General features: G+C 41.7%; 1 protein-coding gene across 1 annotated transcript in view; it reads right to left on the bottom strand.

Annotated features, from left to right (window-relative positions):
• Positions 1-13,125, bottom strand: part of LOC139465859 (uncharacterized) — an 82,324-nt gene that overhangs the window by 52,375 nt on the left and 16,824 nt on the right. Inside the window, exons 8-15 of the mRNA XM_071247816.1 lie at positions 12,366-12,469; positions 11,220-11,341; positions 7,919-8,049; positions 6,807-6,910; positions 5,190-5,339; positions 2,930-3,054; positions 1,638-1,772; positions 320-538 (exon numbers count right to left, since the gene is read on the bottom strand). Of these exons, the coding sequence (XP_071103917.1) occupies positions 320-538; positions 1,638-1,772; positions 2,930-3,054; positions 5,190-5,339; positions 6,807-6,910; positions 7,919-8,049; positions 11,220-11,341; positions 12,366-12,469 (1,090 nt within the window). The remainder of the gene's footprint in view (positions 1-319; positions 539-1,637; positions 1,773-2,929; positions 3,055-5,189; positions 5,340-6,806; positions 6,911-7,918; positions 8,050-11,219; positions 11,342-12,365; positions 12,470-13,125) is intronic.

Below are 13,125 nucleotides of genomic sequence, written 5' to 3'. Positions count from 1 at the left end.
TGGGCGCCACTATTTTGTTTGAAGTAAATGCAAGTGATATGAGAGATGGAATCTTATTGGTCAAGAGGAGGGACATAGAAGGGACATAATTCGTAATAACCACTGGTGGCTACTATCGAGCCAGGAAATTCCAGCCTAGTCTGACAAGGGTGGAAACTGGACTTTTACAGTCCCTTGCTTCATGAAGATGGTATCCTCTTGGCCAATTTATAACCTGGTCTTTAATAATTGTTGTCCAAACCATGAACATGATGCACTGGGAAGCCATCCTGCTCTAGAATGTCCATAGGTGCTGAGAGAAATGAAAACATGCCCTCACCTTGGCTGTGTTGACCTGCTTGCCGTTCAGGTAGAAAAATGTGTTGGTTCCATTATTGGCAACAGCCAGGAGATACCATTTCCCCTTGGTGTAGGGAGTGGGTGCAAACAGAGAGGCAGTGCAGCGTCTCCCTGTAGTAGGATAGTAGTAGCTATTGAATTTGCCTCCCTGCATTGCTAGACCGAAGTCTCGACAACCAGCCACACCACCAACAATAGTCTGTCAACAAAAATACATGATTGAACCAGATCAACTTCAGTAGATGTGAGTGTTAGGGATTAGAGTTATTTGATGAGAAAACTCACAGATTATTCCTGAAATATTCCATTTAAGTTGAAAGATTTCCTCATCATTTTACAAAGGTTAAGCAAAACCCCCAAATCATTCTTTTCTGCCCCCGAAAAAGGCCAAATAGAAAGACTACATAAATAAAACAGAAAAGGCCAATAAGAAAACTCAATATCACATAATGGTAATAAAGAAAGAAATCGAGCCTGACATTGTTTGCTGGTTTAATTAGAGGTGTAACAATATGGTGGTGTTGCGATATGATACATATCCTGATACTCTTGGTGCGATACGATTCGTATCCCGATACAGTACGTTCATTTCACAAGTTGATATTCTTTCTTTTTGCAGGTGAATGATAACCCTGAATAATTTGTTATTAGTGAGATCAAAGATGGGATATTGTATGTATTGTGATACATGGATTGTAATCTGATGTGTTTTATCGTGGGCCTCGTAACCCGATACAGTACTGTATTGCCATATTGTACACCTCTAGCCTCAATCATGTACAATAATGATCGATAGTTGGAATAGCACATTATGAACTCCGTCTCAAATTGAAAGAAAAAAGTTTTAAATTGGATACAGATATGCCATTATTTTGCTAGAAATCCCAAGATGTCGACATAATTACTGAAAAAGTGTCTAGACATAAAAAGAAATGTAAAAAAGTGTTTTAGGAAATGGAGCTGAAAGCATTATGCTCTTCTGTTTTGCTACAGACATGATAAAAAAGTTCACATGACACTGTAACCTGACGGCAAACATGATGGACTGTTAGGCAAACCTTTTAATGGATTTTCTTGTATGTAAAGAAACAAATAATGAAAGAAAGTTGACAGATATGATTGGAATTTCTAAACAAATCTTGAAATAAAAAGTTTTCACCAAACTACAAAAAATAATATTAAAAAAAGAATGACACATAAAGACAGTTGTCTGTGCTTAAGACATTCATTTATACATTTATATAGCAGTATATAAACAATTACCCACTTATTACAATTAGTTACGAGAGGACACTTACCCTCCTCCGTGAGTCTGAAATTGTTGGGTACAGCCATGCTGATATTGTGTACACCGTGCCAGGGTTCCATTGTCCCAGATCAATATAGTCATTGTTTCCGTCAAACTTAGCTCCACATGCAAAGGGGGGTCCAACCTATCAAAGCATAAAAACAGAGTGAGTGAGTGAGTGAGTGAGTGAGTGATAGAGTGAGTGAGTGAGTGAGTGAGTGAGTGAGTGAGTGAGTGAGTGAGTGTGGTTATACACCGCTTAGCAATATCACGGTGAGGGACACCAGCAATGGGCTTCACACATTGTACCCATGTAGGGAATCAAATCCGGGGCATGACGAGTGAACACTTTAACCACTAGGCTACCCCACTGCCCCCATAAAAACAGAAGTTACATGAGACGTTTAGCATTAAGAGATGGATTCAGATCATTAAGCATCAACACTGAGTTCAGAGCCAGTATCCACAGTTGAATCAGTCATCGAATTGACCACAAGGAGTTGAAATCTGTAGGATTAAAAAGTCATCTCTCCATGACTAGCATCAAGATCATGGCTAATCACAATTGTTTAAGAATGGAGTGGGCCTAGCATCATAGCTTCAGGCAGCTGTGTCACTGGTATCGCACAATGCTTGGTGTTGAATCGAGGTACTTTCTTGACTTTGTAGACAGCTGCAGGTGTGTTTGGAGACATGAGTGCTTCCAGCAGAGAACCACAGCACAGCATGGTGATATAGTGGTGGCACAGTGATGGTGTGCGCTGCAGACAAGGGAGCTTTTCCAGGGATCTACTCACCTGGTTGCTGTTGCTGATCACCTGGTTGCTGTGGATACAAGTGAGCCCTGTGTAGGTCTACTTACCTGGTTGCTGTTGGTACAAGTGAGCCCTGTGTAGGTCTACTTACCTGGTTGCTGTGGATACAAGTGAGCCCTGTGTAGGTCTACTTACCTGGTTGCTGTGGATACAAGTGAGCCCTGTGTAGGTCTACTTACCTGGTTGCTGTGGATACAAGTGAGCCCTGTGTAGGTCTACTCACCTGGTTGCTGTGGATACAAGTGAGCCCTGTGTTGGTCTACTCACCTGGTTGCTGTGGATACAAGGGCGCTCCGTGTTGGTCTACTTACCTGGTTGCTGTAGAAACAAGTGAGCCATGTGTAGGTCTACTCACCTGGTTGCTGTGGATACAAGTGAGCCCCGTGTAGGTCTACTTACCTGGTTGCTGTGGATACAAGGGCGCCCTGAGTAGGTCGACTTACCTGGTTGCTGTTGATACAAGGCAGCCCTGTGTAGGTCGACTCACCTGGTTGCTGTTGATACAAGAACTGAAAGTGAGCCCTGTGTAGGTGAAGGGGAACAGACAGTGGTCTCCAGCGTTGTCGCCACCATAGGTGTGGACTGATTGCTCTGGCACTGCCAGACAGGTTCCTGCAGATAACAAGATTTTAATAACTGTTGAATGCTGCTTTTAGATATGCTCCTGCTATTTCAAGGTCTGGTACAAGAAGAACTAGCTTCACACATTGTACTCCATGGGGGGCATTGAACAAGGATCTTGCAGGCGACAAAAACCCAGTAACTGTTTTATGGTGCATATTCCAGCTGTTTCTCAATAACTCAATATCATCATATGTGATCTTAATTTCCCTGCAATGGCTGACAGCTAAAATATGGTTGGTATCACTCTTCCAATAACTCAATAACTGTTTTATGGTGCATATTCCAGCCGTTTCTCATCAACTCAATAACTGTTTTATGGTGCATATTCCAGTGGTTTTTCAATAACTCAATAACTGTTTTATGGTGCATATCCCAGCGGTTTCTCAACTACTCAATAACTGTTTTACGGTGCATATTCCATCCGTTTCTCAACAACTCAATAACTGTTTTACGGTGCATATTCCATCCGCTTCTCAACAACTCAATAACTGTTTTATGGTGCATATCCCAGCGGTTTCTCAATAACTCAATAACTGTTTTATGGTGCATATTCCAGCCGTTTCTCAATAACTCAATAACTGATTTACGGTGCATATTCCAGTGGTTTTTCAATAACTCAGTATTCAACCCATTAAGCGCCCCTCCCCCAATAAGCGCCCCCCAACCCTTCCCGGTTCCGAAAATTTATATAGTAATTATTTCGTTTTAAATGAAAATCGTCCAGGAACCGTAGTTTCCGGATATTTGAAGTCCGTATAAGCAGGGCATGACTGTATTCTGTTTCTTTTAGATATTTGTGACTTTGAATATTATGCGCAGAAAAAAATTACACCGTACCCTTTCAGCGAAGTCTGGCAAATGAAAGGGTGATGAGAAACTTCGTCAGTATACAAATTCGAAATTTGAGATAAAAAAATCACCAGACATGTTGATTTACCGTTTAAATTGTATTTTTTGTTCAGCTAGGAATCGTTTTATATCCAGGGATTAAGATTACCTTGTGCATTTTCTCGTAAACTAAGCTGGACACAGCAATCAGCTGTACACACGTTTTCTTGAAATCTACCGGTGAGTCGGTCAAGACACACCCTATGATATAACTTTACAGGATTTTAAATGCAAGGATCGGCAAAAGTTAAAACTATCTGAAACTATTTTTTTATCAGGAATAATATATTCCAATATCTTGTTAATTTAGATGCAGCTTTTACTAAACATATTTAAAATAACAATAACCCTAAGCGAAGCAGCTGATTGCTATTGCCAGGTATTATTTTTTACAAGGAACCAGTCTGACCAGTCACCGTCAAGGCTCCCGTGCACATGATCGCGTGATCGCGAGAATTACGTGTTGACATAGAATCGTCCAACAAAAACAAATATGACTTTTAACAATTCAAAGTATGGCATTTATGACATATGTATCCATTCTCTGTCAACTTAAGTTTGTTTCAAGGCGTCAATAGCGGTAATCTGATCGTGGTTGCTGTTAATAACGGTGAGTTGTGCGATCTTCCGATCGCTTCACACATGATTTCGCCAAAATTAATGAAAACAATAGTAAAAGGAATTTTGAATAAAATTAATGAAATAGGTTACAAACAAAAGAAGTCCAGATATACAAAGAATACTTTTTATAGCCAGACAGTGTAATTACATGAATAATTTGCGAACTTCAGTATGGATTTGTTGACATGGTATTTCCGGTGTTACGTGCTCACAGTAATGTCTTTCCATGGGGGGAAAAAACATCAAAACTCATTAATTCGTGTATAATGCGCACCCCCTTCTACACAGCTGTGTTTTTTGGGAAAAAAGTGCGCACTATTCTCAAGAAAATACGGTATGGCTTACTGATGAATTTATGCCAATTTGACCTGAATTGTCCCCAATAAGCGCCCAACCTTTCTGTCTTTTTTTAGGCGCCCTGGGCGCTTAATGGGTCGAATACGGTAACTGTTTTACGGTGCATATTCCAGCGGTTTCTCAATAAGTCAATAACTGTTTTATGGTGCATATTCCATCTGTTTCAATAACAGAATAACATTAGTATCTTTTTCCTTTTTCTGCAATGACTGACAGCTCTGAGACAGTTGGTGTCCTGTGAGTGGCTCCTTGGTTACCTGCTCCGCATGCAGTTCTGTTGTTGTGGTCCTCGTAGTAGCTGCAGTAGTCAAACAGTTCACAGTGGTCCCCGAAGTAGGCTGCCGGACAGGAACACGTCCCAGTCACCCTGCTACATGTGCCGCCGTTCAAACACCCACACATGTACTCTGGAGAGACAAGCATCCTCTTGTTAGAAAGCGTGATGTTGAGTAACTGAGAAGACAATCATATAATGCTGGCCTGTAAATAATCAAACCTGCACCTGTCAAACCATGCCATCATTGGTTGATTGGGTTACCAACGTTCCAAACTGTCAGGGTACAGAGACACAATCAGGGATCAGAGACACCCAATCAGGGATCAGAGACACACAACTGGGGATCAGAGACACACAATCAGGGAGCAGAGACACACAATTGGGATCAGAGACACGCAATCAGGGATCAGAGACACACAATTGGGGATCAGAGTCACGCAATCAGGGATCAGAGACAAACAATCAGGGATCAGAGACACACAATTGGGGATCAGAGACACACAATCAGGGATCAGAGTCACACAATCAGGGATCAGAGACACTCAATCAGGGATCAGAGACACACAATCAGGGATCAGAGTCACACAATCAGGGATCAGAGACACACAATCAGGGATCAGAGACACACAACTGGGGATCAGAGACACACAATCGGGATCAGAGTCACACTATTGGGATCAGAGACACGCAATCAGGGATCAGAGACACACAATTGGGGATCAGAGTCAAACAATCAGAGATCAGAGACACACAATCGGGGATCAGAGACACACAATCAGAGATCAGAGACACACAATCTGGGATCAGAGACACACAATCAGAGATCAGAGACACACAATTGGGGATCAGAGACACACAATCAGGGGTCAGAGACACACAATCAGAGATCAGAGACACCCAATCAGGGATCAGAGACACACAATCAGGGATCAGAGACACACAATCAGGGATCAGAGACACACAATCAGGGATCAGAAACACACAATAAGGGATCAGAAACACACAATCAGGGGTCAGAGACACACAATCAGGGATCAGAGACACACAATCAGGGATCAGAGACACACAATCAGGGATCAGAGACACACAATTGGGGATCAGAGACACACAATCAGAGATTAGAGACACACAATCAGGGATCAGAGACACACAATCGGGGATCAGAGACACACAATCAGGGATCAGAGACACACAATCGGGGATCAGAGACACACATACAGGGATCAGAGACACACAATCAGAGATCAGAGACACACAATCAGGGATCAGAGACACAGTTCTTGTTTTAGCTCCTTAATGCCAAGTGCCAGGCAGGGAAACAACAAGTACCATCTTTTAACGTCTTTTTGTATGACACGGCCGGGATCGAACCCCAGATCTTCTGCTCTCCGGGCAGACTCTCTACCACTAGACCATGGAAGCAGTCACCTTTACAAAGTAGCATCCCATACAAAACCAAAAGGTATATACCAAGTTTAATGTTATATGCATTGATACGTTTTGAAAAATGTGTAACCACAATCTTTTTGCTAACAATATCATCAACATCATCATCTTCATCATCAATACGAAGTGAACAGTCAAACTTGTTACTGACGTTTACATCGTGCTTGCACTGTACAAGAGCCGCAACCAGAGATTGAGCACTTCCTGTTGGCAACGTCCATTGTTCCAGCACCTTGTCCATGACTGTGGTGGTTGCTGAGACAGGAAAACAAACATTGTTATCAAATGTTACAGTGGTACATCTCAGTACTATTGTGAAAGTTATACCGAGTATAGTATTCATAGATTTCAATCTCATAACAAATGTTGTCTTGAAACATCATTTTTGAATGCAATGGAACATGTCCGATAACGAAAATGCCTCTAGAATCTGTAAGTACCATTGGCACCATTAGAGCAAAAAGTCACTGTATCCATGGTAACAAAGCAGTGTCACAGCTGAGAGCCACTTTGTTTGTTTGTTTTCTATGCTGCAATTTGCAATATTCTGGCTGTAAATAATCGAGTCGAATCATTAATTGACATTATGAGCATCGATCTACGCAATTGGATGGATGACATTCATCCATTAGATCAGCGAACCTGACCAACCCATCCTGTAAGTCACTGCTCACAACAAGCATGTACATGCGTGTGTTTGTGTGTCCATGTGTGTGTGTCTATGTGTACATGCGTGTGTGTGTGTGTGTCTATCTGTACATGCATGTGCATGTGTGTCCATGTGTACATGTGTGTGTGTGTCTATGTGTACATGCGTGTGTGTGTGTGTCCATGTTTACATGCATGTGTGTCTATCTGTACATGCATGTGCATGTGTGTCCATGTGTACATGTGTGTGTGTGTCTATGTGTACATGCATGTGTGTGTGTGTCCATGTTTACATACATGTGTGTCTATCTGTACATGCATGTGTGTGTGTGTCCATGTTTACATGCATGTGTGTCTATCTCTACATGCCTGCATGTGTGTCTATGTGTACATACGTGTGAATGTGTCCATGTGTACATGTGTGTCTATCTGTACATGCGTGTGAATGTGTCCATGTGTACATGTGTGTGTGTCCTTGTGTACATGCGTGTGTGTGTGTGTGTCCATGTTTACATGCATGTGTGTCTATCTGTACATGGGTGTGAATGTGTCCATGTGTACATGTGTGTGTGTCTATGTGTACATGCATGTGTGTGTGTGTGCGCTGACACTCACTTGTCCCAGACAGAACAGCCCACAATGTCGGAGCCCACGGGACATATTGCTGTCTGTTTGGAGGTGCCGGTTGGTGCCTGGTTGTACAGCAACACGAAGCCAGGGTCACCATAGCGACATGTAACTTGTGGCTGGAATACACCATGATCAAAGAAATCAGTCAGGAGAAAACATGAGGTGTTTTTCAGGGTAGTATTTACATTGACCAGGAATTTCATCTGCAGCTGATCCCAGGGTTTCAAATGTTAACTTGCTGGACACAAAATCACTTTACGAAAGGTAGGTCCATAGTTTTCATGATCTTTCCAAACACTGTATTGAACAATCCCCTTCTGAACATGCCATGTCATTTTCCATTTTGCTGATTGTAACAGGTGAACCCAAAGTCCAAATGCTGATACATCTTGTGGCAAAGAAGCTCCAGGGCTCCCTTGAGTCATGGGCTTCGTAGAGTCAGTCTCAATCTCATTAAAATCAGATCTTAGCTCTAGCTACTGCTGAACAAGGATCTAAGGACATCCCATTAGGGGTCACATCAGAACAACCTTTCATCCGACCAATCAGAGCGTCGCTTACCAGATCATGAAAATGACAGTCGGAATGTGATTTCTAATCATGCAACCTTGAAACTTTAACACAGGGTATTCCGAACGATAGTTATGGGCTTAATGACTGAATCTATACAGTCTAGACCATCTTCTAGCCATTCCAGAATGTTCTTTTGTTCGGTTTTTCAAATTTTTAATCAAGAATTTGTCAAAATATGTTTCGGAGCGTAATCGCCAATTTGAAATTGATGCCGTAAAGTGCAAAAAAGCTGCCTTCTGATTGGCTAATGTGGACCTCTTGTCAGTCAATCCATTGGTTGGTCTAAGTTTGCGCAAGGTCGGTTTGATGTGAGCCGTAATGGGGTGTTCTCAGATCTTTGTTTAGCGGGAGCGAGAGCTAAGATCTGATTTTTTAGTGCGATTGAATCAGTCTCTAAGAAAGTTTTTCATGGGAGATAACCCCTCAAAATAGATTTTGAAATTATCTGGACCAAACCATCATCAGAATTGCAAGGTAAGCTAGGGGACTGATGGGCACACATGGATCAAGGATTTTGCAAAAAGGGAGTGCACACTACCCAAGTCATGAAGTGAATTAAATTGGAGACTGACATAGCTTGACATGGGGATAGTTGTGGTTAGTAGCATGACCGGTGCAGGTCTACCTTGACACAGTGACTGAGTGAACTGGGTTTAATGCCGCTGTATGTCAGATTAACATGGGAGGTAAGCCCAAAGTGATGCAGATCTTCGCTGTTGACCACTTTGCTACCTTACACGACAGGCAGGAAAATGACACCAAGAATGGACTTCCCATGTACCAATGTGGAGAATCTAAACCCAAGTTTTGATCTGACAGTAAACGCCTGTCGACACCAGCACCAGGTGTGTTTATAAGAGCAGGTTGCTTCCCACTGAATACAGTTACATAACTTGCAGTTTCCCTGTGCAGAGTTACTCCCCTTACTCACCCCAGGATAACCTGTTAATGGGTTCAGATCCGTGGGTGTGGTGCTGACAAACTCAGAAACCAGATTAGGGATTCATTTCTAGGTTTCTGGCATGTGTGTGTGATGCATTCTGCACAGCAAACTACATCTTCCCAAGGCAAGAGAGTTAACTGACTTTAAAAGTCCAGTTTCCACCCTTGACAAACTAGGCTGGAATTACTGGGCTCGATCGTTGCGCCACCAGTGGCTATTACCAGTTGTGTCCCTTCTTAGCCACTCCTATGGACCAATCAAATTCCACCTGTCGTATTATTTGCATTTGCTTCAAACTAAATAGCGGCGCCCAGTCAAGACGATCTGATCGATAATCAAGATCTATATTGTGATAAATCGGGTCTTGCACCTTGATTAAAAACATGAAAAGATTTGGAAAATATCTGCTGACAACGAGTTGGCGGGGCACATGCTTTGCAAATCCTGCAATCGACCGAAATCTGCACTACAGTTTACGAACTGGATTTCGATTTCGGTGCACGATTTTGATTGGACTATGCATAGACTTGTTAGTCCAGCCAAAATGTAACTCAATAATACCAGCCTAGTTCAGCAAGGGTGGAAACTGGACTTTTATAGTCAGTTAACTCTCTTGCCTCGGGAAGATGAGCAAGCTATAGCGCCTGAGATGACTGGGCCACCTGTGCCCCCTCCAGCTTAATGAAAGTTTCACTAAAGCAGCAGACATCTAAGACCTGCATAACATTGTGCTTTCCCCCCAAATAGAGCAGATATACCATGAATTAACTGGCATTACATGTGACCAACCATGAGATAAGCATCTTCCCGAGGCAAGGGAGTTAACTGACTATATATGTCCAGTTTCCACCCTTGACAAACTAGGCTGGAATTATGGAGTTATATTTTGGCTGGACTAATGAGTCTATGCATGGTCCGATAAAAATCACGAAATGAAATTGACATCCGGTTCGTAAACTGCCGGACAGATTTCGGTCAATTGCAGGATTTGCAAAGCATATGTACCTCCAAAGCATCAATAGATATTTTTCATATCTTTTCATCTTTTTAATCATGCTCGTATGATTTGCTGCACATGAAGCAGGACCCGTTTTATCACAGTATAGATTTTGATTATCTGCCATTTTGTTTGAAACAAATACAAGTGATATGAGATGTAGAACGTGATGGTCGAAAAGGACAATAGGATAGGAGGGACATAACTTGTAATAGCCACTGGTGCCACTACGATCAAGCCCAGAAATTTCAGCCCAGTTTGGCAAGGGTTGAAACTGGACTTTTACAGTCAGTTAACTCCCTTGCCTCGGGAAGATGTGAGATAAGAGACTTAATGGGTGAAAAATCACATTTTGACTTTTCATTATATTTTAAAACTACAGTATCTTCGTAACCCAAAAATATAATTCACAAGCTTCAATTCATATTCATTACAGAGATACATGACATCACACATGGCAGTCTTCACTGAAGTAAGTTGATGTCAAACATCTTTATGACGTCACAGCACAATTGTATCCTAGCACCCATAAGGTCCTCTTTCTCCTAGTGGGTCACATATGGTGTGACTATTCAAAGCAGCTTAAAACCCACTCTGACATGAGTGGTACCCTCGCTCAACTCACTCTCAAGATAGAGAATTCAAATAAAATGACCTTTGTCAAATGATATCTTGGAAAATAGACACACGGGAAGAATGTGGAACCATGATTTGTTATTGGAAAACACAGATCGTACAATTCCCAACATGGCCGACTACATTGTCAGTCTCACCTTCCCGGATGATGTGGTGCAGCTGTCGGCCTCGAAGCGGGCCCCGGAACACGTGGAGGAACAGGAACACTGCTCTGGCTGCATGGCCGCCGGGCAGTCCGACCCGTCCACATTGATGAAGGCTGGACAAAAAGACAATGTGAAGCAAAGTATCATCCAGCTCAATGTATCGTAAAGCCATTAATAATATTTATTTGAGCTGTCACAACCCTATGATGGGGACGGATGGCCCAGTCATCTTAGGCACCTCAATTCGAAACGTATGATCATGAGTCTGAAACACATTTCGCCAAGATTATGTTTCTACATTTGTCAGCACCTAGACTAACATCTAGTCTCTGAAATGAACTATTTTACAACAAAAAATAACAGTTGTTAAATTTGAGTTATAAAACATAAAAATAGGAGCCCAGAGACTTTCTTCAATTGGTATTGCCAATTATTATAGACTTGCATGGGCTGTATTGGACATATTTGTTTCAGGGTCTGTACGACAGACTAGTCAGCACCATACCCGTCAGCTCATGGGTTTCACCAAAGTTGGTAAACATATCAGACACTGGAATACTGGTTTATGGAAGCATAAACTCACAAATAATTGCTAGGTTAGCCAATCAAATGACATGGAATCACTTGCAATTTATTTATTCCAAGGTAAATCCATACTTTTATTGAGTCCTCTCATTGTGTACAGTGAGTGATTCCCATAACCTAACACATGAGACCTCTTATGGAGGTATTTATTTGGGAATTGGAGGTTACCATATGCATAGAACATTCGTCTGGTATCGGTACACAGGCATACAAGTATGTCCCTGAGGTGCCTTCTAGAAGTACCTGTTCCAACAACAACCCAATCAGTGTTACCTCACTGCCTGCTCCACACGTGGATTCCAGATTGTGGATTGGGTGGTCAGACTCAGTTACTTGGATGTAGCGTGTCATCATACTCCAATGGCATGGATAGTTGATCATAATATCAATCTGTGGTCTGCTCGAGATTCAATTATTTACAGCCCACCGTCATATAGCTGGAATATTGCTCATTGCGGATTTAGGCAACAAACAAAATAAATATAAAACCTATGACACCCTTCTATGTTTTATTTGAACACCAAGACCCCTTAATGAAATATTATAACTTACACTGCAGCTGATCACAGAGCGGTCCGACATATCCCTTCTGGCAGATACACTTGAAGCCCAATTCCGACACAGCGACACAGCTAGCCTCGTTCCGACACACACCACTGAACAAAATATTCCATAAAGCGATTCCATAGCCAAAACGTATCGAAATGTAAAGATTTTTCAGGTTTGAAAACACTGGTGTGTTATTTCTCGGGAGAACAACCAATATGGGATTAAATGTAATTAAATATTAGCTCCCCAAACACCACAGACTTTTCCTCCTTGGAGTGCTGGGCATTTATGAACATTTAGTTATTTATTCATGCTTATAGATCAATATCTTCAGATGTTACATATGTAAATAATGCAGAATTGTGTCATGGGACCAGAGAAAGACATAGCGTACAAATTGCACCCTTCCAGTGTGTTGACCTGAGTGTATGATGCAGATGTCTATAATGGCATGATAGGGAAATGATAACAAGACATATTAATCACCGAAATACACGGTGGAAATGTGTTTTCTTTAATTCCGGATTGGTTCCTCTCTTGAAAAAACATCGAAGCATTTTAGAGGGATGTCAGGAGTTGATAAGTCATAGGCACAAGATTTATTTGATTCATAAATCAATAGATGTATACAGAATCTCACCCAACTGTCATTATAATAACACATATATCTACACGAGTCGATAAACGTTTATACTCTGAGGCCTGCTGAGGAGTTTCTGAACTTTTATTGAAGAGTGTTGATATATTTGATATGAAAAGACAC

Source organism: Haliotis cracherodii, unplaced genomic scaffold (genome assembly GCF_022045235.1).
Source record: "Haliotis cracherodii isolate W230 unplaced genomic scaffold, xgHalCrac1.p SCAF_18, whole genome shotgun sequence".
Classification (NCBI taxonomy): domain Eukaryota; kingdom Metazoa; phylum Mollusca; class Gastropoda; order Lepetellida; family Haliotidae; genus Haliotis; species Haliotis cracherodii.
The sequence above is the reverse complement of the archived record's forward strand: the minus strand, read 5'-3'. Positions and strand labels throughout refer to the sequence as shown.